Source organism: Lithobates pipiens, unplaced genomic scaffold (assembly GCF_037356315.1).
Source record: "Lithobates pipiens isolate NorthernLeopardFrog02 unplaced genomic scaffold, aLitPip1_a1.2 Scaffold_18, whole genome shotgun sequence".
NCBI lineage: Eukaryota > Metazoa > Chordata > Amphibia > Anura > Ranidae > Lithobates > Lithobates pipiens.
This window is the reverse complement of record NW_027507758.1, coordinates 77249404-77277162: the sequence shown is the minus strand read 5'-3', so window position 1 is coordinate 77277162 and position 27759 is coordinate 77249404. Positions and strand designations below refer to the sequence as shown.

The 27759-nt window shown below is 43.5% G+C and overlaps 1 protein-coding gene across 1 annotated transcript in view; it reads right to left on the bottom strand.

Annotated features, from left to right (window-relative positions):
* The window catches only part of LOC143986681 (uncharacterized), a 30552-nt gene extending 25808 nt beyond the window's left edge, over positions 1–4744 (bottom strand). Inside the window, exon 1 of the mRNA XM_077485088.1 lies at positions 14–4744. Within this exon, the coding sequence (XP_077341214.1) occupies positions 14–3131 (3118 nt within the window). The 5' untranslated portion in view covers positions 3132–4744. The remainder of the gene's footprint in view (positions 1–13) is intronic.
* Between the last annotated feature and the right edge of the window lie 23015 nt (positions 4745–27759).

Below are 27759 nucleotides of genomic sequence, written 5' to 3'. Positions count from 1 at the left end.
ATCTGACACTTACTGGGTTTGACGGTCAGATTGGCAGCTGTCAGTTGGTCCAGGACCTGTGACAGGTGCACCAGGTGTTCTTTCCGCACAATTTCCAGCAGCGTCTCCATTTTATCCCTGAACGTTAGGACGTAATCTACACCAGAGACCTCTGGGTCGGCAATCTTGCCCTCCCAGTTCTCGCAGATTAGATTCAGGGGCCCTCTTACCCTCCGTCCGCACAGAAGTTCAAATGGCGAAAAGCCTGTGGACTCCGGAGGCACCTCTCTGTAAGCAAACAGCAGACGAGGCGGATATCGTTTCCAGTCCTTGCCCTGAGAGTGCACAAAGGTGCGCAACATTTGTTTTAAAGGGCCATTGAAGCTCTCGCACAAGCCGTTGGTTTGTGGGTGATAAGGACTGGCCCTGATATGCGTCATCTGTATTTTCTGACAGAGAGCTTGCATCAAGTCAGACACAAACTGAGGGCCTTGATCGCTAATGAGCTTGGCTGGGAATTCCACTCTTGTGAAGATTCCCAGGAGAGCATCAGCGACCTTGTCTGTCCGGAGGCAGGGGAGAGCCACCGCCTCTGGATAACGCGTGGCATAGTTGACAACTGTAAGGATATAACGTTTGCCTGAATTGCTAGGGATGGCCAAAGGCCCAACGATATCCACTGCCACCCTCTTAAAAGGTTCGTCAATCACAGGCAAAGGTTTTAGTGGAGCCCTGTGGACATCCCCTACCTTGCCAACTCGCTGGCAGGTAACACAGGACCGACAGTAGTCAGCTATGTCAGCAAGCATCCTGGGCCAATAAAAGTTATGTACCAACCGCCCTCTGGTCTTAGTGATCCCCAAGTGCCCTGCGAGGGGAATCTCATGGGCCACTTTTAGCAGCGGTCCCCTAAATTGACTGGGTACCACCAGCTGTCTGTCACCTATGTCAGCCTCATTCCCCTCTGCAAGCAAACTTTCTCTATACAGTTTCCCTTTGTCCCAGTAGACCTTTTGTTTGTCATTCTCTGCAGGGGGGCGATCAGTTAGACTTCTGAGCTGTGCTAGTGTTTGGTCTGTCTGCAGTGCAGTTTCAAAGGCAGGACCACAACTCTCAGCCAGCAGTCCTGTGGCAAACGAGGACGGCTGCTGAGGCTCAACAGAGGTGGAGTCCACTGGGTCAGAACAGGGAGAGGGCCCCGAGACCTCCTCCTGCTGTTCTGCGATCAGTGCCTGCACCTCGGCTGCCTTTGCAGCACTGCGAGTGACCACCAAGACTGGCAATACATCATCATCATCATCATCATCATCATCGTCATCATTGTCATCATTGTCAACATCATCACATTTAACCTTTATCAGTTCAGCAACATTGGAACATACATCAGGTACCTTCACTAGCAAGGGGGTCTCCTCTCCTGTCTCTGAAGGAGGACCTTGCACTTCAACTCCACCCTCCCCCTCCCTCTGTCCATCCACAGGTTGCCCAGATATTACCCCAACATCTGTAAACAGTACCTTGGTAGGTCCAGAAGGTTCCGTGGGAGCATCCAGGGTGCTCTTAGCAGGGGCATAGTAAGAAACAAGGGTACCTAAATCAGAACCCAACAACACAGCAGTGGGGATCTCCTCCGAGACCCCCACCTCTCTCATCCCACTTCCGGCACCCCAATCCAGGAAAACATAGGCACGAGGTACATGGGAACAGGTTCCCCCAACTCCAGTCAGGGAAAGGTACTTCTCTGGGATGATGTCTGTTTCTTCTATCACCTCTGGTCTGACCAAAGTGACTTCGGCTCCAGTGTCACGAAAGCCTGTTACAGTTCGTTGGCCTACAATGACTGGCTGCAAGTTGACATTGGTTCCTGGAGGTTTTCCACCGACGAGCAGCACAGCAGAAGGGTTGCTGGCCGGATGGCCAGGGGTTGTCGTCTTCTTCTGCTCAGGGCACTGTGTCCGGAGATGTCCGCCTTTCCCACAGTTATAGCATTTGCGGTTGTCAGTCACAAAGGCTTTGGCTCCAGGAGCTGCAGGTTCCGGCCGCTGAGGAACTTGGTTGGTAGGTAGAGGAGGGGTTGCCAGGTGTGATTTCCCTCCTTTCCAGCTGTTTGGAGGAGCCTTGCGATGGTCAGATACCCGAGAGTGGATATAGGTATCTGCCAGTTCTGCTGCTGCTTTGGCAGAGGTTGGCTTTCGCTCCAGCACAAACTGTCTGACGTCTGTAGGACAGATGTGCAAAAGTTGATCTTCAATCATAAGATCTTCCAAGGACTCAAAATAATCGGCTTTCAAGCCTTTAGTCCACTGCCGGAATGTGGTGCGTAAGCGACTTACCACATCCAGGTATGAGTCCCCAGGCCCCTTTTGCAAGGACCTAAAACGCTTCCGGTACACTTCCGGGGTTAGCTGAAACTTTTGGATGATTGCAGCCTTTAGGGCCTCATAATCACCTCCTTGCTCTTCTGACAGTTCTACATAAGCATCCAGGGCCTTGCCTCGTAGCCCTGGCGTCAGGTACCGGGCCCATTGTGCTGGGGGCAGATGGTACTGACGGCAAGTTTTTTCAAACGACAGTAGATACACGTCAATGTCACTGTCCTTTTCCATAACTGGAAATTTGGCTGCCGGGGTCACTGGCAGAGAGTCATCCCTGTGCTCTAGGGATCCGAGGTTCTGAACCTGTCGCTGCTGCTGGAGCCTAGCCATCTCCAGTTCGTGCCGACGATCAGCCTCTCTCTCAGCCCTGCGTTCCTCTCTCTCAGCCTGGCGCTCGAGAAACTGCAGGTACGCCACAGGATCCCTCTCCCTGAGGTGTTGTAGCGTTTCCTGCATTTGAGGACAGTCTATTCTGGTTCCAGGCAATCTGATGCTGGCCTGCTCCGGCGATGGCCTGGAGGTAACAATCCGTGGTAGTCCAGTGTCAGTCTCTGCTTGCCCATCTGGTGAGGCCGCCTCTGAACCACTGGGCTCTGGAGTAGCGGAAACCCTTTCTGGTCCAGTTTCCCCCAGGTTCTGGTCTGCACGGATATCAAACTCATGTAGGGCATGTATCAAGCCATCACGGTTTTTGCCACCGACATCAATTCCTCTTTCTGTGCACTCAGCAGTCAGATCATTTTTGCTCATCTTTTTATATGCTGATAACCCAGACATGTTGCAAGCAGAAAAGATAGAACAGAAAGCAGAGATAGGAAGAAGGCGTAGAAAGGAGCTGTTGCTGTATATCTCTTTTTAAAAAACGTAAACAAAAAATAATGTGCACCAGCTTGTCTCTAAGGACTGTTTCCACAAAGGTTACACTCCTTCAGTGCAGAGCTAATTCCTAACAATGCACTGAATGCTCTTAATGCGAAACTATCCCGCTACGCTGCCAGCCAATATGTGACGAACGCTGGTGTCAGATCCCTGCCCTCCTCGCTAACTGGCGACAAAGGACCGGCCAACCTAACACCACGCTGTCACTTACGTAACAATGCCACACTCAGCTGCACCCAGCACAAAGATTTTCCAGCTTGCGGGACCACAATCTAGGTGCAGGCAGCCTGAGAGCGATTGTCACTGGGCTAATTACACAATTAACCCTTTAACTGCCACCACCCCCGTTTAAAGACAGAGCCGGGGGGACTCGTAATTTAAGCAACACCAATTATAAGTTTAGAATAAGCGCCTGCAACACACACTGCCACCACAGACAGGTCTGCTCAGTGCCTTACTCTACCACAGTAGCGCCCTTTTAAGAGACAGGTTCGTTTATAGTTTGCATCAAGAGCTTTAAAGACAAGGTTAACACTTTTCAACATAAGGATTTATTATGAAAAGGTCAAGGTTGGTGCGAATAAAACATTTACAGAAAAAGGATGTTTCAAAAAATAAAGACAATATACAGCCACAAAGAAATAAGGTAGAATTGGGAAGGAAGTATACTTGCAGTTAATGTCCAAGGGTTGATCAGAGTTCAATCGATAAGCAAAGGTAATCGGTTCTCAACTTGGCAGATGTTCTTTCTTGGATGGTAAAAAGGAGAACTGCCTATTGCCTTGGCCTCTCCTCTTTTCTGTCAAATCAAAGGGGGTGTTGACAGCGACCAGTGACCAATCGTCTGGTCATCTTGTTTAGGGGTTGGTTGCTGGGAGGTGTCTACACTCATGACCCTGTCCCAGGTACACTTTGTTATACATATTCATATCTCTGCCTCTCTATGGTTTATAGACTGCAGATATCCATTTTAGTGATCAGCATGATATTTGCTTCAAAACGAGTCCACACATGACAGGTTTCCCATTTCAGGGTTACCTTGGAGGAGTAAGGGGTCCCAGTGGCTTCCCATATGACCTGGCATAGGGGTGTTTGGACTTGAAATGTTAGAAATTATCCAAGGAAACTAAATATATCCATATTATGGCTGTGCTATGATGGCTTTGAAAGTTATAAAAAATGTTAACGTTTCAACACTTTACTAATCTGTTTGCACGCTATCTGGTTGGAAGTATTTACGACGGGTATCTGTTGGTTGTCTGCATGGAGAAAGTGACAGTTTTACGACAGGCCGGAATATCTGCTAGGCAACTTGAGCCTTGTTTTCTCTGCTAAGATAACCTTTCTTCCCTTTGAAGATTTTAAGAGCTTTTGGAATTCCTAAGACAAGGGAGGGGGGAGTTTAGATTATTCTGTAAGTTTATTCTAAGGTCAGCCAAACTGTCATGGCTGCTTTCCACACAAAATGGCAACTAGTTACAATATATCCTGGCTCAGACGTGATATCGTTACAGATGGAACTCAACATTGGCCATGCTGCAGCGGCTGCACACGCAGCAGAGGGCCATCAATGAGTACCTGTGCGACTACGGCACCAGGAGAGGGTCAGGGGAGCTTGGTTTTTTCTCACCACGCCAGTGGGACATGATCAGGGATGCATGCACTGTCCTGTCACCGTTTGAGGAGGCCACAAGGATGGTGAGCAGTGACAGTGCATGCATCAGTGACACTGTACCTCTTGTCCACCTCTTGGAGCATACGCTGCGTGGAATAATGGACAGGGCACTTGAGGCAGAACAGAGGCAGGAAGAGGAGGACTTCCTTGCCTCTCAAGGCCCCCTTTATCCAGACAGTGTTCCTGCTGTGCCACCCATCACACAGGAAGAGGGTGAGGAGGAGGAAGAGGAGGAGGAGGATGATTGTGTCAGCATGGAGGTGGAGGCTGGCACTCAGCATCAGCATCAGCAGCAGCAGTCTTATAGGGATGATTTACAGTCCCAAGAAACACGTGGACTTGTACGTGGCTGGGAGGAGGTAGCTGCGGATCATGTTGTCCTTAGTGACCCAGAGGACTCCGGACTGAATGCCTCAGCTAACCTACGCTGCATGGCCTCCCTGATCCTGCAAAGCCTGCGGAAGGATCCTCGTATTCTTCGGATCAAGGAGAGGGACCATTACTGGCTGGCCACTCTCCTTGATCCACGGTACAAGGGTAAGGTTGCCGACCTTATCTTGCCATCGCAGAGGGAGCAGAGGATGAGACATCTCCGAGAAGCCTTGCAGAAAGCTCTGTGCAACGCGTTCCCAGAGACTGGGAGGTCACAAACTCCTGGTCCTGGACAACGTGTTGCTGAGGCATCAGTCAGAAGGAGCGGTGGAGAAGGTGGCCGTCTGACTGATGCTTTCAGACAATTTTTTAGTCCGCAGCCCCAAGGTATGATTGGTTCCAGCACCCATCGCCAGCGTCTAATTTACATGGTGCAGGAATACCTAGGGGCAAGGTCAGACTTGGACACCTTTCCCACCGAAAATCCTCTGGCTTACTGGGACTTGAGGATGGATCACTGGCCAGAGCTTGCACAGTATGCAATTGAGCTACTGGCCTGTCCTGCATCCAGCGTTCTTTCGGAACGCACCTTCAGTGCTGCTGGTGGCTTTGTTACCGATCACAGGGTGCGCCTGTCCACCGAATCAGTTGATTGACTGACCTTCATCAAGATGAATCAGTCTTGGATCACCCACAGCTACCCAGCACCTGAAGCTGATGTAACCGACTAATTTTTTTTTAAATACCACATCCCTTCAAGACTGCCTATGCTGATGCTGAGTGACTGTCCTGTTATGTTGATTGTCTATCCTCTTCCTCCTCCGCTGATATGTTGGAAGAACATTTCTGGTTCTGGGTGATGCCAGCAGCCCAATTTTTCTGCCCCTGTTTAACAGGGGCGTTTAATTACAATTTTTGATGCAATGCTTTGCAGCAGGGCTAATTCCTGCAATAAAACTAGAGTATATGGCAGAGGTTGGAGTGTGGTGGCACCAGCACCAGTGCCTAAGGCCCAATTTTTCTGCCCCTGTTTAACAGGGGCGTTTAATTACAATTTTTGATGCAATGCTTTGCAGCAGGGCTAATTCCTGCAATAAAACTAGAGTATATGGGAGAGGTTGCAGTGTTGTAACACCAGTGCCAGCGGCCCAATTTTTCTGCCCCTGTTTAACAGGGACATGTAATTACAATTCTTGATATAATATTTCACAGGAAGGCCCACTCCTGTGCCCACCCAGAGTAATTGTGAGGACTTATAGTGTTGTGGCACCAGCACCACAACCACCAAAGGTCAATTTTTCTACCACTGTTCAACAATGGCATGTAATTACAATTCTTGATATAATCGTTCACAGCAGAGCGCTCCAGCGCCCACCAATAACCCTTCCCTATGTTTTCCAAAAAGCTTAAAAATAGTTTTTTTGACTGGAGCTACACTTTAAAAATGTACAAGTTGAAAATTACAAACAAATTCAACTTAACACAACAAACCTACACAGTCCCTGTCTTGTTTGCACCGCCTGTATACTGCTGTTCTGAGTATATAGGGCCTGGGGGCCACACGCATTTCCTTTTTTTAATATGGGTACGGGGTTCCCCTTAATATGCGTACAAGACCCAAATAGGCTGGTAATGGGCAGGGAGGGCTACCCATGCCATTTTTCTGAATGATTTTCAATCATATTGCAGGAACCAGATATAAGATTAAAACCGCAAGCAGTTTTAAATGGTGTTATTTCCGTTTAACGTCATTTTGTGCAGGGACTGTTCTAAACACGGGAAACACGTGGCACTTCACAGGCATACTACAGACACCCCCCAGGCACCATATTTAAAGGAATATTTCACTTTTTTTTTTTCACTTTAATCGTCATTAAAATCAGTGCTCCCGCAAAAACGGCCATTTTAAAAAACATTTTAGGCATTGACCCATGTCCCCTGGGGCAGGAGCCAGGTCCCCAAACCCTTTTTAGGACAGTATCTTGCATATTAGCCGTTAAAATTAGCACTTTCCATTTCGAACGTTCGAGTCCCATAGACTTCAATGGGGTTCTAACGTTCGTAAGGAACGTGGGGTCCGTTCGAAAGTTCTGGTGCGAACCGAACCGGGGGGTGTTCGGCTCATCCCTAATATACACATGATTTTTCACAGGAAGGCCACCCTGTAGCAGTAAATCTGCTATGGTGCAGTCAGTAAGTGGTTAAAATTAGTTTTCATTGATGCACTCTGTATTACATGTTTTTTTTTTAAATGTTTTTATTTAAATCATAAAAGTATATATTAATAAGACATTACTTTTAAAAACTTGTAATGTGAAAAATAATACCCCTATACTTCTCTCCGGTGGTTCTGCCAGCGTACACACTTACCTGTCCCCTCTGAGACTCTAGGCAACCAAGGACCTGTTCACATGACCTAAACTAAATTCTGTGGAGTTTAAAAAAGGTTAGAGACACTTCGACATTATAAAAAGAATACTAGTTACTCCAGACTACTAATTGGTTTTATAAGAAGGGTTTGGTTTCCTTATTACGATTCATTACCATGAAACATAACATTTATTGCATATTTCTATGTGGAATTTGTAATCCCTTTCAAGTTCTAATGGCAAAAAAACATCTAATTTAGAAGCTATAAATGCTGAGTCTCGTTGAAATTCGTTATGTAATCTAGTCTTTGCACCTCTTAAAGGGTAGAATAAAGTTTATAGCCACCCAAATTGGCCAGGCAGTCCTACTACATAGATATATAGGAGAATACCAATAGGGTATCGATTTCAATTACTTGAACGTGATATTAGCGCAGTTCCAACGACATATAGCTATTTTTTTTTTTAAATCCATCTGTTATGATGATAGGATTATAATGTAGCACTCATTAATCTGCTAAATTGCGCCGCTATAGTTAATCTTTTATCTAAAAACTAACCTTATATCCCTCATTGTTGTGCGCTCCCATATTGCTTGTGGGCAGGCAAAGCCCACAAGGATAAATGGTGCTGCTGAATAACCAGCATGCACCGCCCGCTCTTGCACATGCACAGTATGCACACCTCGCAGCGCAGTAAACTTCTCAAGCTGCCATCACAATGGGCGGCAATATCGGAAGTGCCTGCCCCGTTAAGCAGAAGACATACACCCAAACCCAGAAGCCTTTGCTTGCGTCATTTCCAGTTTCTTAATAACGCAATGCTAGACCTCGGCGCTGCCCACTGACTCCTGGGAAAGGATGACACACATCTCCATGGAGCACTAGCGAGGACTGGTGCCGAGGGAACTTACGTCAATCGTGGGGGAGAGGAAGTAGCAGAATACAAGGGACCCCCTAGCAACAGTGCTGAAGGAGTGAGTAAAAAAAAAAGTTTTTTTCCAAATGTTGCTGAAGATGATTGTAGTTTAATTATATAAAGTACATTTTTTGGGTGGAACTTCGCTTTAAAGTCTCTTCTTTTTTTAAATTAACAAACATGTCATACTCACCTACTCTGTGCAGTTGGTTTTGCACACAGCAGCCCTGATCCTCTTCTTTTCGTGTCCCTCGCCAGTGCTATTGGCCCCTCCCTCCTGCCAAGTGTCCCCAGAGCAAACAGCTTGCAATATGGGCACCCAAAACAGGCTCATTCCCAAGCCGCGGCTCTGTGTGTCCATTCACACACAGAACCATGGCTTGACCCTGCCCCCTCTCTCCTCATTGGCTCATTGGCGGTGATTGCCAGCAATTAACCAATGGCTTACGCTGCTGTCTCAGCCAATGAGGAGGGAGAGTCCTTGGAGAGCTGAGGTTCTCTTGCACATCGCTGGATCAAGCTGACACTCATGTAAGGGGCTGGGGGGACTGCTGCACAGAGAATTCTGTGCATGAAGGTAACAAACCTTGAGCCTTTACAACCACTTTAAAGCAAACCTGTGTTTTTCTCATGCAAGGTAAGAGTATTTTAATTATGATCATGTGCCGCACCCTCAGTATAAGTGACGCTTGCCTAGTGATCCTCTTGCCTGATGACCTGAGGTTACCAAGGACAGACCGATACCCATATATTAGAAAGGGGTTTGGGTGGGAGGACTGTATGCATAGCTCCCAACTGTCCCTTATTTTGAGGGACTGTGCCTGATTTTGAGGGACTGTCCCTGATTTGGATCAAAGTGCCTCTGTCCCTCTTTCCTCCTCATTTGTGCCTCATTTTGGTCTGATGTATAGACACCTGTATATAAAATGCACTATATATCTAGCTATCAAAAAGTTTTTTACAATGCTAAACCTTTATCCAGTTTTGAAATTGTTACATTTGTATCTTTCAAAAGCTAATAGAAAGAAATAGTAGTGGTAAAAAAAAAAACACTTGTGGGTTTAACTAATATATTTTTTTGTATAATTCTCTGGTACGTGTTTATTAAAATATAAGAAAAACAAAAATATTTGTAGAAATCCTGCGCAGGGGATATAAGCAGTAATCATAAGAGTCCATTCACACAGGGGCAACACGACTTCCAGTGAGACTTTGGGAGGCAACTTGGACACGACTTGAGTATGAACCACAGCAGGACTTGAGCAACTTACAAGGCAACTTGAAGTTGCTTCCAGGACAGGAGACTTTGCCAGTGGCCGATCACATAATAATCAGCTCTGTGGGAGGGAGGGGTTTGCCTAGAAAACTATTTTTACTTACTGGAAAGTTGCTTCAGTTAAGACAGGTGATCAGACTTGGAGGCAACTTCCATTGAAATCAATGGGTACAAGTTACTTAGAAGTTGGATTGAAGTAGTACAGGAACCTTTTCTGAAGTCGAGTGACTTCAGTAGTGTGCATTAAGACGGCTCTCATTCACTTACATTGATTTTATTATGTTGCACGACTTGAGGCAACTTGGGACGACTTCAAGTCGGATCCAAAGTTGCCCCTGTGTGAATGGACTCTAAAAATACACAGTTAGAACATGTTTTGTCAAATGAACTGTCGAGCAACAATAACCCTCCTGCCAAGGCCGGGGGTCAATACAGGGTGTCTGAGCTAAATTGCTTAGGTATTGGGGTGTGGAGCAGTCCACAACATTTTGGGAAAATAAAACTCAAACCAAACTCATACGAACAAAAGGGAGGGGAAAGAGGAGGGGAAAAAAAAAGGGGGGGGGGGCAGATGCCAAAGAGGCAAAAGGGAGGTGAGAGAGAAAAAACAGAAAAGGAGTAGGAAAAGGTTACCCCAGGCCAGGAGGAAGAGGAGGTCAGTTAGAGAGACCCAGGCTGGTCGGGTGCAAAGTTGGAAGAGTATAATTACCACTACGGGCCCCACACCTTGAGAAATTTAGCGTTGGAGTCGTGGAGGATACTAGTCATCTTCTCCTTAATCAGTCGTTAAGATGCTTATCACCTTTACAAACAAGACAGCCGGATTTTTCCAGGTCCTTGCTATTGCACGCTTGGTTGCGACAAACAAATAGGTGCCCAATTTCTGCTGATAGTAGAAGCCTGAGATCGGACAGTGAAGTAAGGCCAAGAGAGTGAAGAGAGTGAAGAAAATACGAAATACCCTTGACCAAAATACCACTAAGTGGGGGCAGGACCACCAGATATGAAATTCATCTCCACGCTGACCACAGCCCCTGAAGCATCTATCACTGTATGATGGGTTTGAGTTGGCATATGGTTTGGAATCCAATACCAGTGGAGGAGTACCTTGTAGGCTGCCTCTAGGGTAGCCATGTTGAAGGAGCATTTTGCAATACTAGATCAGGCTTTGCTCCAATCCACCAAATCAATGGGGGATAAGTCCCGCTCCCACTTGGGGACATAGGATAAGGAGGTTGGGGTACCACTAGAGTTGAAGGGGGAGTAAATTAAGGATATGGTACCAGGGGTTCCAGGAGAGTGTAGGCAAGTATGCTCAAAGGTGTGTGTGTAGCAGACCCACAACATAATAAGATTATCTGAAGAAGAGACTGTCCCCTCATCTCGCTCTGAAATTGGGTTTGCACTGTTGGAGAAAAAGGCACAACAAGAAAAAACATAAATTTACCTAGGAGACACCTAAAACCAAGCCAAGCAGTAAATGAATGAGTTTTAAAGAAAAATTTATTGTGAAAATGCCTCTCAGAAATTGTCTGGCATATCAATGGCCTCCCTACCCACAAAGTCCATGTATTGGGTTCTAACCTCACGGGCGCTTTGGGGGGGGCAAGCCAGGATGAGCAGGTTCAAGGCCCGTGAGGTTCTCATCATTGTTGGCCAACTGAGACCGCATAGTTCGCAGAAACTTTTTAAAGAAAATTGTGAAGAATACAGCACGCCAGCACTGATTTAGATTGTATTCCGCCATGTGGATAGGCATAAGAAAAAGGCAGAACCGGCTGGCCAGTATACCAAAAGTGTTCTCCACCACTCTTCGGGCTCTGGACAGGCGGAAATTAAAAATCCTCTGGTCTGGGGTGAGGGTCCTCATCGGAAAAGGCCGTATCAGATGGTTCGCCAGGGCAAACACCTCATCCGCGACGAAGACGAACGGGAGTCCTTCCTGATTCTCCTCTGGGGGTGGCAAGCCCAGACTGCCACTCTGGAGACGCCAGTAGAACTCCGTCCGTGCAAAGACTACACCATCCGACATCTGTCCATTTTGCCCTACGTCCATATACAAAAACTCATATGTCGCAGACACCACCGCCAACATCACGATACTATGAAACCCCTTATAGTTATAATAGTACGACCCCGAGTTGGGTAGTGGGACGATGCGGACGTGCTTCCCATCTATTGCTCCTCCACCATTGGGAAAGTCCCAACGACTGGCAAAGTGGGAGGCCACAGTCTGCCATTCCTGTGGCGTTGAAGGACACTGTGGAGTGAAACAAGAACCAAAATTAGTAATTTAAATAATCAACATTGCAAGCAGATTAGACACCAACATTTTTGGCCAAGATCAGTATAACATTTTGGGAACGGAGTATTTAAGGCCTAAAGTATAAGGTCCCCTTATCAGTCATCACCCCCCCATCCCCCCCATCTGATGGGCCCTTGCTAAAAAATGAGGGGGGGGGGTTTGGGACAGGTAACCCTCTCCACTTGATTGAGAGCTGAATGCCGAAATAATGTGTGATACTTTGGGAAGCCCCTCCTTACTTACACTATTGGCAGCCCACCGGACAGGTAAGAAGTGTCATAATACCAAAAATAGAAAATAAATGGAAGTACATTTTGACATTCTGCTATTACATATCAAGATAATTAATAGGGGAAAAAAAAAACATTTGAAAGTATTCAGGCAGACCCTTGCACTACATGCTTTGGTGAACTCGTCCATAAATGTGAGCATCAAAAAGGTAGGTATAGTGTGTATTGGGTTTGGTAAAGTCATCAGATAGAGGATTGCTATCAGCTGAGCTAGCAGTTGGGGGGAGGGGGGTTCCTAATGAGTTTGGCACAACCAAAAAAATAAAAAAAAGTCACTCTGCATGAATTGAAGCACACACATAACATTTGTAGAGATTTTAGAGGGTGTTTAGGGGAAAGCAATACTATGGAGCTGACAAAAGACATTGGTAAGTGACTAGACTATAGTTTTATGGGCCAAGAAGAGCATGGTGGGGAAGTTAGTGAGGCAAATATGCCTGAGGACAAAGGGGCAGAGCATATGAATTAGAGCATATTGCAATGATGGTAATTAGAGAATGAGGAAAGAAATGCAAGACATTAGCAATCATGAAATACATAGAATGTGATGTTAAAGGATAAAACTTACCTTCATATAGTCCTTCTGCAGGACCTGAATGATGGCAGAACAGGTCTCTGGAATAATGATCCCCAGAGCCTGGGGGGAGATGCCTGTAGAGAACTTGAGGTCCTGAAGGCTTCTCCCAGTCGCCAAGTAGCGCAACGTGGCGATAAGCCTCTGCTCCGGAGTGATGGCTTGCCGCATGCAGGTATCCTGCCTGGTGATATAAGGGGTCAGCAAAGCCAGCAGACGGTGAAAAACGGGGTCCGTCATCCGGAGATAATTTCTGAAATCATCAGGATTATTCTCCCGGATCTCACGGAGCAAAGGCATGTGCGAGAACTGGTCACGCTGGCGCAACCAATTCTTGGTCAACAAACGCCTCCCCTCCCTGTTCATGGACCGGGCTTGTGTCAAAGTAACAACCCCAACATGAAGCCCCTGCACAGCACAAACTCTACGACGAGTACGTAGACAAAACATGATTTCAAAATAGTCGGCTCGTCAGAAAGACAACAGAAAGCACCGATAAACAGCAAGGCCTGAAAGAACGACCTGAATAGCAGAAGCAAGCAGACAATAAGAAATGCCTTTCAAAGCGTACTATACCAAGATATAGTCCACAGTGAGAAACAAATACTTACTGACTGCACGCACTGATTATCAGATACGCAAAGACAAGCACAAACCGAAAAGCAGTAGTGATCTGAATCACAAATCTGAAAAGCGCGAATTCGTCTCTCACCAAACTTCTACTAACACGCGATAGACACGAGATCAGCAGAAAGAGCCCAAAGGGTGCCGGACGTGGTGCTGAACTTCCCTTTTGTAGGGCCGCCGTACACGGCTTACGTCACCGCGTTCGTGGCAACAGGAAAATCCAACAACTTGTTCCGACCGTGTGTATGCAACATCACTTCCGGACCTGGTCCGGAATGAATCCGTCGGAATAACTAGTACAAGGGCTTAGATGCTAATGTCATCAACTCCAGCCACCTGTCTGTTGTGTAAATGAGTTTAGTCTGGCTTGTAAGAGTATTCCACACATTGTTGTTGTGCTAATTAACCCTGTGTTGATGTTTATGGTAACGTATATTGAATAGTCAGTCAGAGAGCTAGGAGATGTAAAGTCTTATCCTGAAAAGTCTTATCTCTCAGATAACTAGTCTGGGTCAGTGATTAGATAATTAGCTCATGCTAATTAGGTTAGGTTTTAGTCATCCTGCTGTATATATTTGTGAGCGTATGTGCTGATACGCTTATCCTTTACTGGATCATTTATTGCTCCGCTTCAGTCCAGATACATCTTTTCCTTTTCCTGCAAAATACTCCTACTTAACTATTATTTTTAGGTGTTCATTATCACTTCCCATATCTCCCATACATCATATATTCCAATAATATTTCAGGCTTGCTTTCTTTTTTACATGTATCTTTTACTGATTTGACAACCATATATTTTCCATTTTTATTCTTCATCTTTATTTTTATTTTTTTTATTTTTACTTTCTTTTTCTCTTTTTTCTTTCTATTTTTCTTTGTATATTTTTTATTTTTATTATTATTATTTGTGATTCTTCATATTTTTTTATTTATATATTTATCGATTTATTTATTTTTTATCATTTATATATTTTTTTATCATTTATATTCATTTTCATTATTATTTTTGATTTATTCTTCATTTTTATTTTTATATATTTTTTTTGTATTTTGTTTATTATTTTTCATTTTTATTTTCATTTTCATTTCTACTTTTAATTTTCTCATGATTATGCCCGAACTAATCAATAATAATTTTTTCCACCATTTTTGCATCCACTATTAATTCTCATCATTCTCATATGCATATCTAAATGACATTATACCCGTTCTTTCCATACAAAAAAATACTCCATTTATTTAATATATTAAAAATAGTCTATTATTTAATTATCTTCATATATTCTCTATGTTAATAATTAATTTCTTAATAATTCCTGATCGTCGTGGTATCCCTAATCATTGCCCTTTAATTTGTATATTATTAGCTCTTATTATTATACATAATATCATCTTTATCAAGCTAGTTAATTTTCTAATAATATATCTCCAATAGATAATTCCCTTTTATCGTGAGCTCCAATATTCTTGTAAATTCTTGTGGTCTTCTATAATGAACTTCTTCCTTTTTTACAATGAATCTCCTTTTTTTTTAACCCAACTTCCGTTTTGCTTCCCTCTTGACCAACTGGGTGCAGTCAGACTCAGCAGGTGCCTCCTGGGACTCATTGTGGAGATCGAGCAGATAAAAAACGCTGGCCGGCGGTGAGGTAGTCGCTGTGCTGTAGTCGTTTGACGCGCTGATATGCTGATTTTTATTATATACAATGTAAGCGCAACTTTTATGTGAGGGACTGAACTTTTCAAATAAAGGGTATAACACTATATGAGTCTTTATGTGTATCCTTGCATGTGGTTGCCCTTTGATGAGAACCTGTCCGTGTTTGGAGGAGAGAGAGGTCGGAATTAAGAGAGCGATATAAATGATATCCCCAGTAAAGCCTGATTGCATATAACCTCTGGTAAGCAGCCATCCAGTGGGGAGTGCACAAGGTGAAAACGGTGACGGTGTAGGAGATCAGTATTGCTACCTTTATATACTTCGGTGGACTGAATACTCCTCGCGTTTTTTTCCGCGCACTTCCTCTATATATATGGACATTGCTATTCAAGTTTTATAGTTGTTTTAAGAAAACATTTTATGGTGAACATAGGTGCTGTATATTACACTCTATATGTTAATATAGGGATATATATCATTTCCGCACAATTTATTTCTTTTAACAATATTTATAGTGTGACCTTGGAGGAATATAAAGAGGTATTAGATAAGAATCATTGCATTTGTTGGTTTACAAATAAGCAGTAATTGTTATAGGAAGCGATGTTAGTGTTTGGTTTTTAATCAGGAATATTTTTTTTTTACATTTTGGATATGTATTCATAACAGCTGCTGTAGGGCAATGTAAGTTCATTTGAGCACTGGGATCAGGAGTACGGTGTATTTTCAGATTTTTTTATATAGTTAACAAAATCCGATCGCATAAATTCCGATCCTGTGTAGACAATTCCGACAGACAAAGTGCCACGCATGCTCAGAATAAACTAAGAGACGAAAGCTATTGGCTACTGGCCCGTTTATAGTCCCGCCGTACGTGTTTGACGCCACCTCGTTCAGAACAATCAGATTTTCCGACAACTTTGTGCGACCGTGTGTATGCAACACAAGTTTCGGACAAAATCCGACGGATTTTGTGGTCGGAATGTCCGACCGTGTGTACAGGGCATAAGAAAAACTTTTTTGCCAAACTTTTTTTTTTTTTTTCTTCTTTTTTTTCTTGCAAAACATAAAAAACCCAGCAGTGATTAAATATCACCAAAATAAAGCTCTATTTGTGTGAAAAAATTATAAAATTGAATTTAGGTAAAGTGCTGCCTGACTGTGTAATTGTGCATCAGTCTGTATTGTATGACTCCAGGTCTGGCGCTCTGCTTGCTCACTTGCTCAATGAAGTGTTTCAAAACCACTGTGCTCAATAAAAAACACAGTCTATAACCTTAAAATTGAGCAGCGTACTCTTTTATTTAGTGTGTTACACCACAAAGGATTGCAGGAAGAAGAAATGTGCTGAGCAAAAATTTTATTTAACGTAAACGGAGGCACCATGTGAAATAATCAAGCTGAAGTCCTATGCCCACATCTTGCATCCACGTGGATTTCTTGTTAAGTTCCAGGTAAGTCTGCAACTCTGTCAGTGGATTACAATACAAGAAAGATGAAGCTCTGGAGATGGTAATGACAGAGTAAACTTAAAACCCTCCAGTTGAATTCTTCCAGCTTTGGGTAATCTGTTCTCACAATATTAGTAATAGAAATAACAATAATGTTAATACTAATATATTTGCAAGAGGCTTTTTATGATTAGCTGGATAATGGCACCAAAGCAAAAGTCCTTGCCTCACTGTCCTTTATGGAAAACGATCTCCACCATATTGTTCCGCACTCCATGCCAGAGGCCTCCACAGGACACTCCTGGCCGTTGACCTTTATATGCCCAAATTAATGAATGTTCATACATGAATAGGGTTGCTGAACTTTGCTGGTGGGACTTGGGAAATGGCACAAAACAGTCACATCGACAAACATTCCAGAGTCACTTGACAGTATATTGCCGACTACATTTAGTGGATGGTCCGTAGCAGTCACATGTGAAAGCATATGGAGCACTTTAACCACTTCAATACAGGGCACTTAAACACCTTCCTGCCCAGACCAATTTTGAGCTTTCAGCGATGTCGCACTTTGAATGACAATTGTGCGTTTATGCTACACTGTACCCAAATTAATTTTTTATCATTTTTTTCCCACAAATAGAGCTTTCTTTTGGTGGTATTTGATCACCTCTACGGTTTTTATTTTTTGCTAAACAAATAAAAAAAGACAGAAAATTTTGAAAAAAATATGTTTTTTTGGTTTCAGTTTCAAAACTCTGTAAATAAGCATGTTTTCTCCTTCACTGATGGGCACTGATGGGGCTGCACTGACAGGCACTGATAAGGCGGCACTGATGGGCACTGATGAGCTGGCACCAATGAAGTGGCACTGATGAGGTGGCATTGATGGGCACTGATAGGCAGCACTGATGGGCGACACGGATGGACACTGATAGACGGCACAAATTGGCACTGATAGCTGGCACGGATTGACATGGATAGGTGGCGTGAATGGGCATGGATAGGCGGCACAGATGGGCATGGATAGGCGGCACAGATGGGCATGGATGGGCACTGATAGTTGGCATGGATGGGCACTGATAGGTGGCACATATGGGAACTAATAAATGACATTGTATTGCATTGTTTTGTACTGATCGATGCCAATCAGTGCCAAACAATAATGCATGCCAATCAGTGATGCCCATTGTGGGCACTGATTGGCATCCATTGTGGGCACTGATTGGCATCCATTGTGGGCACTGACTGGCATCCCTGGTGGTCTAGGGTGGCATACCTGGTGCTGGGCATCCCTGGTGGTCTGGTGGCATCCCTGGTGGTCCAGTGTGGACATCCTCGGGGGGGGCTGTGCTGATAATCGATCAGCACAGACCCCCCCTGTCAGAGGAGCAGCCGATCGGCTCTCCTCTACTCATGTCTGACAGACGCGAGTGAGGAAAAGGCGATCACCGGCTCTTCCTATTTACACTGTGATCAGCCGTGATTGGACATGGCTGATCACGTGGTAAAGAGTCTCCGACGGAGACTCTTTAATGAGATCGTAGTTGCGGGGTATCAGACTGACACCCCACAACAACGATCGCCGCGATGCGTGCTCAAAATCCTGAGGACGTCCTATGATGTCTGGTCAGGATTTTGAAACCACTTTGCAGCCGTCATTTGACTATTGGCGGGCAGCAAGTGGTTAAGCAGCCATCTTCCCTCTAACAATCTCTCCCTCACCTTTTAAGTCCCACTCCATAGCTCTACCCAGTCACATATACTCCCTGCAGTAACTGATCCCAGAGTCATTAGTACTCACTCAGAGGGCTTGACTTGTCCATTAGGCATCCAGCTCATGACTCTCCTTAAAGCAGAGTTCCGCTGAAAAAAAAAATTAAAAGTCAGCAGCTACACTTTTAATAAATAGACACTCACCTGTCCCATGGTCCAGCGATGCAGGCTTACAAAGCGCTGCTCTTCTCACCCTCCTCCCACGGCACCAACATTCTTACTGTGGGCGCGCACTGTGCATTCGCAAGCCACGCTGCGTGCTGTGAATGGCCAGGCAGTGGGACCTGTGATGTGTCCCAGAAGATTGCAGAGAGGGAGGGGGGAGAGGTGATCTTACTTCCTGCACTGCAGAGCCTTGGGAGGAAGTGTAAGCTGGATGTCTCTAAAAAGAGGGCATCCACCCCCCCCCCCCCAAAAAAAAATTACATGCCAAATGTAGCATGTGAGGGGGTCACCATCACCTAAAGCGGAAGTTCCATTTTGATCCTACTGAACTCTGTACACCAGCTCTGCTGACTACATCTGCATAGGTGTGGGGTACTTGGCCCCTCCCCTCCTGGCTTATACAGTATCTCACAAAAGTGAGTACACCCTCACATTTTTGTAAATGTTTTATTCTATCTTTTCATGTGACAACACTGAAGAAATGACACTTTGCTACAATGTAAAGTAGTGAGTGTACAGCTTGTATAACAGTGTAAATTTGCTGTCCCCTCAAAATAACTCAACACACAGCCATTAATATGAAAACAAGAACGCTGGATGTTCACCTTTTATTTCATAAAAACAGAATCCAAATACACCCATGGATAAGTACAGACCAACACGCACCTCTAACACATTTCACACCAATCACGGTGCTTTCTCATAGCCAAAATGCTTCACCAACATACAGGCATATATATACCCCTCTAAAAAATAAAATAATTAAACATTTAAGACATAGACATATGAAATGTTGATTGTGCATGGACATCACCTGTGAATATTAAGAACAGGGATAGCCAATGTCTACTAACAATTATAACGATAACTTTTCAAAGTTTCCACGTTTAAGGAAAAAAAAAAAAACAGAAAGAAAGAAATAACACTTTGTATGTAGTAAAATATCTGTGTACACACACATATATATATATATATATATATATATATATATATATATATATATATATATATATACACACACACAATGGGGGGACAAAAGAATAATGCATGAAATAGAAAATAATACAAAATGTATCCAATGCTCCCCATGTGTATAACTGTGCACATACCAGCAGAACCTATATTAGAACACACAGAATCTTATATAATGTGAAGAAGAAGGGGAAAGGAAGAAAAGGAAGGAAAAAAAGGGGGAGGGAGAAGGGAGGGGGAAGGAAAAAGGAAGGGAAAGGAGGGAAAATAGAAAAAGGAGAGGGAGGATTGAGGGAAAAAAGGGGGGAGGGCAAAGAAGGGAAATAGAGGACAGAAAAAAAGGGGAGGAAAATCAATATATAATGAAAATAATACCCTAGTTATTGGTAGAAATGTGAGATATCCCATTCAACGTTAAGGCCCAGGGGCTTGGATATGGATGAAGGTGGATCTGATATTGTGGCTGCTTCGGGTGAGTCTTGTAGTACAAAGACAAAGGTGTCTTGCATACAGTCAAGCATGGTGGTGGGAGGAGTGTCATGGTCTGGGGTGCATGAGTGCTGCCGGCACTGGGGAGCTACAGTTCATTGAGGGAAACATGAATGCCAACATGTACTGTGACATACTGAAGCAAAGCATGATACCCTCCCTTCGGAGACTGGGCCACAGGGAAGTATTCCAACATGATAACGACACCAAACACACCTCCAAGATGACCACTGCCTTGCTAAAGAAGCTGAGGGTAAAGGTGATGGACTGGCCAAGCATGTCTCCAGACCTAAACCCTTTGCAATGAGGTGCCACGTTGAACTTCCAGTGACCAGTATGAGAGAGTGAGAGCGATAACACCAAATTTAACACACCTGCTCTTCATTCACACCTGAGACCTTGTAACACAAACGAGTCACATGATACCGGGAAGGGAAAATGGCTAATGGACCCAATTTGGATATTTTAACTTAGGGTTGTATTCACTTTTGTTGCCAGCGGTTTAGACATTAATATCTGTGTGTTGAGTTATTTTGAGGTGACAGCAAATTTACACTGTTATACAAGCTGTACACTCACTACTTTACATTGTAGCAAAGTGTCATTTCTTCAGTGTTGTCACATGAAAAGGTATAATAAAATAGTTACAAAAACGTGAGGGGTGTACTCACTTTTGTGAGAAAGCGTATATGGGCCATGACTAACGCATGACATCACTACATGAAGGACTTTAAACGGGGAGCAATCACTTGCTTGTAACTTTACCTTTCACCATGCTATTTTAGGACAGAGCCACCTAGTGGCAGACTAGCTCACTGCACCTACTTACATATTCCTATAGAACTTTTCTATACAATTGTTAAAATAGTCTACAATATTAAAGCCCAACTCCAGGTAATAATAAAAGTCCAGGTGCATAAAAGCAAAGCTGTTGAGCGGATGTCTCTGTGACTTCTATAGTAAGGTGTCTAGATTTTTAAAATTAAATCCGGGGATATATATATTTTTTTTATTGGCAAATTGTAAACTATTTTATAAGCATATTTTCCTCAAATTATATATGCAGTGTATGTGTTTATGGAATGATTGTATGATATATACTGTATATTATTTCTCACATTTCGTCCATGAGATAAATAAAAGATACTTAGATTTTTTTGGGATATGACTTTCAAATGTTAGGAAGATAAGATAGAGATAAAGAAAAACATTTCAATGCATATATTGTATTTTATTCTTACCAAAGAAGCGCTATGTACAGAGTGCAAAGTTCAGGGGTGCGCTATGTGCAGAGTTCAGGGCTGCACCAAGAGATGGTTTGAATCTTAGACGGTCCCTGCTGAACCAGGCAAGATTCTAATCATCTCTGGCTGGCTTAACTGACATTGACATCAACAGTGACACTAATATAATGATCAGCTAAAGGGAGAGGAGTGCAGAGTATATTGCAGTGGGTAGTATGTGCAGGAGAAGGGTGTGGAGTATATGGTGGTGGGTAGTATGTGCAGGATGGTGTCAGTGGAGCAATAGACCATGTCGATTTTTTTTGTTTATTATTATTTTTTTATTATTTTTTACAGTTTTATTTTTGTATTATTTTATTACAGTTTGTGAGGGCAGTGTATGGTGTCAGTAGTTTTTTTATTTTTATTATTTTATTTTTTATTATTTTTTACAATTTTAATTTTATTGCTTTTTTCAATTATTTTCTTCAAAGTGCTTTGATTGGAGGTGGAGGGGCTGTGGATGGTTATGGCTGGACAGTGTTAGTACAGCAGTGGACAGTGTCAGTAGTAGTTTCCATTTCACATTGCCGTTTTCCCCTCAGCTCGCTGTCAGATACAGCCCCACTCCCTGGACCCAGGACTTTGATAGACAGATCACACATCCAATCCCAGGCCGGATGATCTGTCAATCAAAGTTCCCTGGCCAGGGGGCTGTATATGATGTTGAGCAGCGGGAAAACAGCAATTTAAATGAAAGCTAATATCGCTGTGTTCCCAGGCTGCGCTCTGAATATCCGGGCCGCTCTCCTGTTCCTCTCCTCCACTGCACAGGTAGGCTGCATGGTGGACAAAGTGTGGATGGTGGGCACAGGGTGGATGGTGGACACAGGCTGCATGGTAGATGGTGGGCACAGGGTGGATGGTGGACACAGGCTGCATGGTGGATGGTGAAAGGACTTGAAATTTTGAGTCCTGTATATATATATATATATATATATATATATATATATATATATATATATATATATACACACAGGACTCAAAATTTCATGCATTGAATGCCGCCTCTTGCTCGGAGATGGTTCAGTGGGTGTGGTTTCCCTGCTGTGCATTCGGGAAGAAGGTATTTAAGGTACCGACACCATTTTTCTAGGTTCGTTTTCCAGGGTCCGTGATCCCAACCCCAGGGCCCTCCTGGCCTGGGGTCTGTGTCGCATGGTCTTGTGCCTCGGGGCCTGCTGGCCGAGGATTCTCAACTGAGCTGTGTAGGCCCAGGAATGTCTTGGGGCCTTCTGATCCAGGGGTGGTTTTGTGCTGTCTCCCCTGCAGGGAGAAACCAAGAAAAGCTGGAGGATCCAGGGGAGGACTGTCAGGGCTGGCTTAGCCCTTCCTCCTCTGGGCTGGCCACTCAGTTGTCGGCTAATTGCCAGCTCTCTTCTCTTTCCACAGTTACCAGCTGTTCCCGATGATGCTCGTCTGACCTGCCTATTTAAAGCCTTCCTGCTCAATCTTTCATTTGCCTTCGCGTGGTCATATCACAGGGAACCATCTCCTGCTGTTTTTTTCAAGACTGGCTTGCTGACATCCCACCTGGCTTCTTATCCTGCTTGCGGTTGCTCTCCTTGGATCCCTGACTTCCTGCCTGGGATACACTTTTTTCTATTTACTTTTTTATTTTTATTAATAAACAAGTGTGATTTGATTGTACTTCTGTCTCAGTCTGTTTCATGGTTTCTGACAAGGACTTTTCCAGTGGAAGACCGAGCGCAAGGCTGGTGTATCTGAAGGAGCCTGGAAACTCAGTTTGAGGACGCAACCCGGATCAATATCCTTACAGTATCACCGGGTCGGCTGAAAGAATCTGGTACTATATGGTAGTTCTTCCTAAAAACGCTCAAAGATCTCTAAGTTCAGTTAACAAGTCTGTGGCAGAGACTTTGTTGTGTATCTACCCTCAAAACCACTAAGTTCAATTAACAAGTCTGTGGCAGAGACTTTGTTGTGCATCTCATCGGCTGCTAGGTCAAGTGAGAGGGGCCTTTCCAGTGACTGCTGGATCCAGTCTGTGGAGCTGTTTGACCTCTGGATCTGACAAATACCTCTAACCCGCAATTACTAGGTGCCTGAAGATGAAGAGGCGAGCAGGTAAGAGAACGGTAAGCACAAATAAAAGCAGCAGCTCCTTAGGAGGTTAGTGCTACATTAATATATATTACCATATTAAACTATTGGCAGATGATCACTGTGTATTGTTGGCCTGTGTGCCATACTCGTATGTACCTATTGATTTTTTTTAACGACTCTCTATTTGCTGCCTTTAAAAGCAATAAAAACTATTAAACATGAAAAAGGTGTGCAAAGTCCTACAGTTCATTTTCTTTAGAAGTAGGCATAGTCTAAATAGTCTAAATAGAAAAGCATGTCCCTTGCCAGCATGCTGCAAAGAATGACCCTTGCTCTCTGTATGGAAGTGGTGGGCTCCCTGCAGGGGTCTGATACACCCCCTGCTGAATCATACCCATAGCTCTGCAATAAGTAGAGAGCATAAGATTTGCTAATTGCAGAGCTCTAGCTCTTATTCAGCAGCATGCGGCTTGTTGGAGTGCTGCTGAAAGACCACTGCACTGCTTTCACATAAAACGCAAGGGGCCTTTTCTGCAGCGTACAGGCAGGGGACAGGCTTTTCCACTTAGACTGTGGCAGTTTTATATACAGTGCCTTGCAAAAGTATTCGCCCCCCTGGCTTTTTACATATTTTGTTACATTACAGTCTTTAGTTCAATGTTTTTTTAAATCAGAATTATATGTGATGGATCAGAACACAATAGTCTAAGTTATTGAAATAAAATTAGAAAAATATATACCTAAAACTATTTTTCAGAAATAAAAAACTGCTAAATGTGTGTATGTATTCACCCCCTTTGTTATAAACCCCATAAAAACCTCTGGTGCAACCAGTTACCTTCAGAAATCACATATTTAATGGAATTGTGTCTACCTGTGTGCAATCTAAGTGTCACATGATCTGTCATTACACCTTTTTGAAAGGCCCCAGAGGCTGCAACACCATGAAGACCATGGAACTCTCCAAACAAGTAAGAGACAATGTCAGAATGGCCAGAAGAAAGCCATTACTTTCAACAAAAAACAACATGGCACATTTTGAGTTTGTGAAAAGGCATGTGAGAGACTCCCAAAATTTATGGAGGAAGATGCTCTGGTCTGATGAGACTAAAATTTAACTTTTTTGGCCATCAAAAAAAAACGCTATGTCTGTTACAAACCCAACGCATCACATTACCCAAAGAATACCATCCCCACAGTGAAACATGGTGGAGGCAGCATCATGCTGTGGTGATGTTTTTCAGTAGTCGGGACTGGGAAACTGGTCAGAGTTGAGGGAAAGGTGGATGGTGCTAAATACAGGGATACTCTTCAGCAAAACCTGCACCACTCTGTGTGTGATTTGAGGCTAGGACGGACGTTCACCTTCCAGTGGGACAATGACCCCAAACACACTGCTACAGCAACACTTGAGTAGTTTAAGAGGAAACATGTAAATGTGTTGGAATGGCCTAGTCAAAGCCCAGACCTCAATCCAATAGAAAATCTGTGGTCAGACTTAAAGATTGCTGTTCACAAGCACAAACCATCCAACTTGAAGGAGCTGGAGCAGTTTTGCAAGGAGAAATCCCAGTGGTAAGATGTGGCAAGCTCATAGAGACTTATCCAAAGCGACTTGGAGCTGTGATAGCCGCAAAAGGTGGCTCTACAAACTATTGACTTTAGGGGGGGGGGGGGGTGAATAGTTATGCACATTAAAGTTGTGGGCATGTTCTGTGAATTAAATTATGCAAATCCTCAAACAAACCATGTTAACTCCAGGTTGTGAGGCAACAAAACACTAAAAATGCCAAGGGGGTGAAAGGCACTGTAGAAGATAAACTGTAAGGCTTTACACACCTTTTTTATTCACCTGGAAAGAATTTAGTTTAAACTGAAAGTTCTGTTGAAATGTACCCATACCTTGTCTATGCAGGGTAAACAAAAGGTTTTATTTAACAAATCAATTTGGAACATGAGAAATTTGTGCTAATGTTCTCAGATTGGCATGCATGGTCTTTACAAGGAGATTCCAAATTTTTTGATGGATTTGCAATTTTCTATTAAGGGGGATACAGTAGGAGAAGTGGAAAACCTCTTGTAGTAGAAAGAGTAAAAATCTAAAGTGGGCAGAAACGAAACCAGGAACTATTGGAGACAATGCTGAAGATCTATAGAAAGCTGGTGGGTGACTCATTCTGCTAGAATCCACTTATAACTGAAATGTCTCTTTTAGGTAGACTGACATTGTAAAGTAACACATACGATCAGTTCCTATATCACATTATTTTATTTATTATTAAGACTTATTATGCAGCATTTTTATATATAATTTTTATTGCATTTTTGAAGTGTTGAGGCAATAGCATTATTTTGGAGAAACTTTTGCTGTCTCGGATTTGTTACCTGACCACCAAGGGATAGCTGTATGTGAACTGAACATTAAAATAGATTCCTGTCCTCCCCACATGCTTGCTGCAGGAGGGACAGTGCAGTGTGTTGAGACAAAACAGAAATAAACATTCTGTGTTCAGATTCTTGTTTTTCTTAGGAGCTACACAGGTAAGGAATGTGTTTTGTGATCACCAGTTAAGTGCCTATGAATAAAAATGGATTTGTGGTCCTGGAATCTCAATTCTGTTTCATGATCCTCAACCAGGGCCTTTTTAGTGGGAACGTGGGGGAACGCAGTTCCGGCACCTCCAGCATTGAATGTATATTATGCCAAGGGATGCTGGGATGTGCTAGAGGGTTCACTGGTGCTGGATTTTGGGGGCTCTATTGTTGCTGGGGGAATCTTTTGTTGCTGGGGGAATCTTTTGTTGCTGGGGGGATCTATTGTTTCTGGGGTGTCAATAGTTGATTGGAGAGATCTACTGCTGGGGAGGGGAGGTCAATTGTTTCTACCTTCTGGAGAGTCTATTCATACTATGGATGCTGGGAGATCTATTGTTGCTGGGTTGCATCTATAGTTACTGGGGATATTTTGCTGTGGGAGTCAATTTTTGCTTGAGGGTCTATTAATACAGTGAGGGATCCATTGTTGTTGGGGAGATATAATGTTGCTGAGTGGATCTATCATTGCTGTGGGATCTATTGCTGCTGGGATGGATTTATTGTTGCTGAATGGGTCTATTGTTGCTGGGGGTGGGGGGGGTGGGTCTATTGTTTATGGCTGCAGTGGACCCATTTTACTGCCTTACATTAGCAAATTCCATACAAACTACTTAGTACCAAAAATTATACTTAGTTTTGTATTCTCTAGGTAGGGGGTGAAACCAAGGGACAGTGCTCAGAGGTGGGTAAGGGGCAGAGACAAGGGGTGACTCGGAAGTGGAAGTATCTGCACCTATTGTCTAAAAAAAAAATCCCTGTCCTCAACAATACCTTTTTTATTTTTTTTATTTTTTTAGTGGCCAGATCATTATGATGTAAATACCCTTACTACACTACAGAAGCACTACAAAAGTAAAAATATCTAAGAAATGAATGGGAACTTTGGTATTTTTTCTGTGGGAATAGAGAGGACACCTGTTTAGATTTAAACCAACTTGTGAAAACTAGCTATGCTTCTACAAAAAAAACACTAAAGTTTCTTGTGGGTCAGCATGGGTGATTGGATCTTTAGCTCTGCAGAGATTCTTGAGTTTAGTTCCAGACACATATTCATGGATGTTTTTCTGCTCTCTATGTTTTTATAAGAGTTTTCTTCATGTTCTGGCTTTCTCCAAAAAAATACTGATAGTTTAAAGATAATCTGGCTAAATTGGCAATAGATTGAATTTCCAAGTTAAAGAGCGGCCTTAAAGTCTACTTTTTATATCCATATCTTGCAAAGATCCCAACGAATGTTAACATTTGGTCTGTCCAATAGGTAACTAAGACCCAACAGCGACTTAGCAGTATTAGACAGAAGTATAGTATGACAGATATTGTAGGTAGCTATCCAACTGATTCTTTGAGACATGCTGGAGAAATTTTGATCATTCTCTGTTGTGTGGTGTTCATCTTTTCTAGCTCTTGAAAAGAGCTGGAGCATTTGAGCATTTGGAGAATGAAGAAGATAATGGTCCTGGTAAAGCCTAATATAGGATGGGTTTCAAGATGAAAGCAAACAAGGTTTAATGACTAGCTAAAGTTAAATAGAGAAAAGGACCTTGATGAGTCTTGTAAACTTTGTATGGCGCATTACAAAGAACTGCAAGGAATTTACAGGATTTGGGATGGCATGCCCTTCTATTGCCTGCAGATGTTTTACAAAGAGTGGATTCCTTA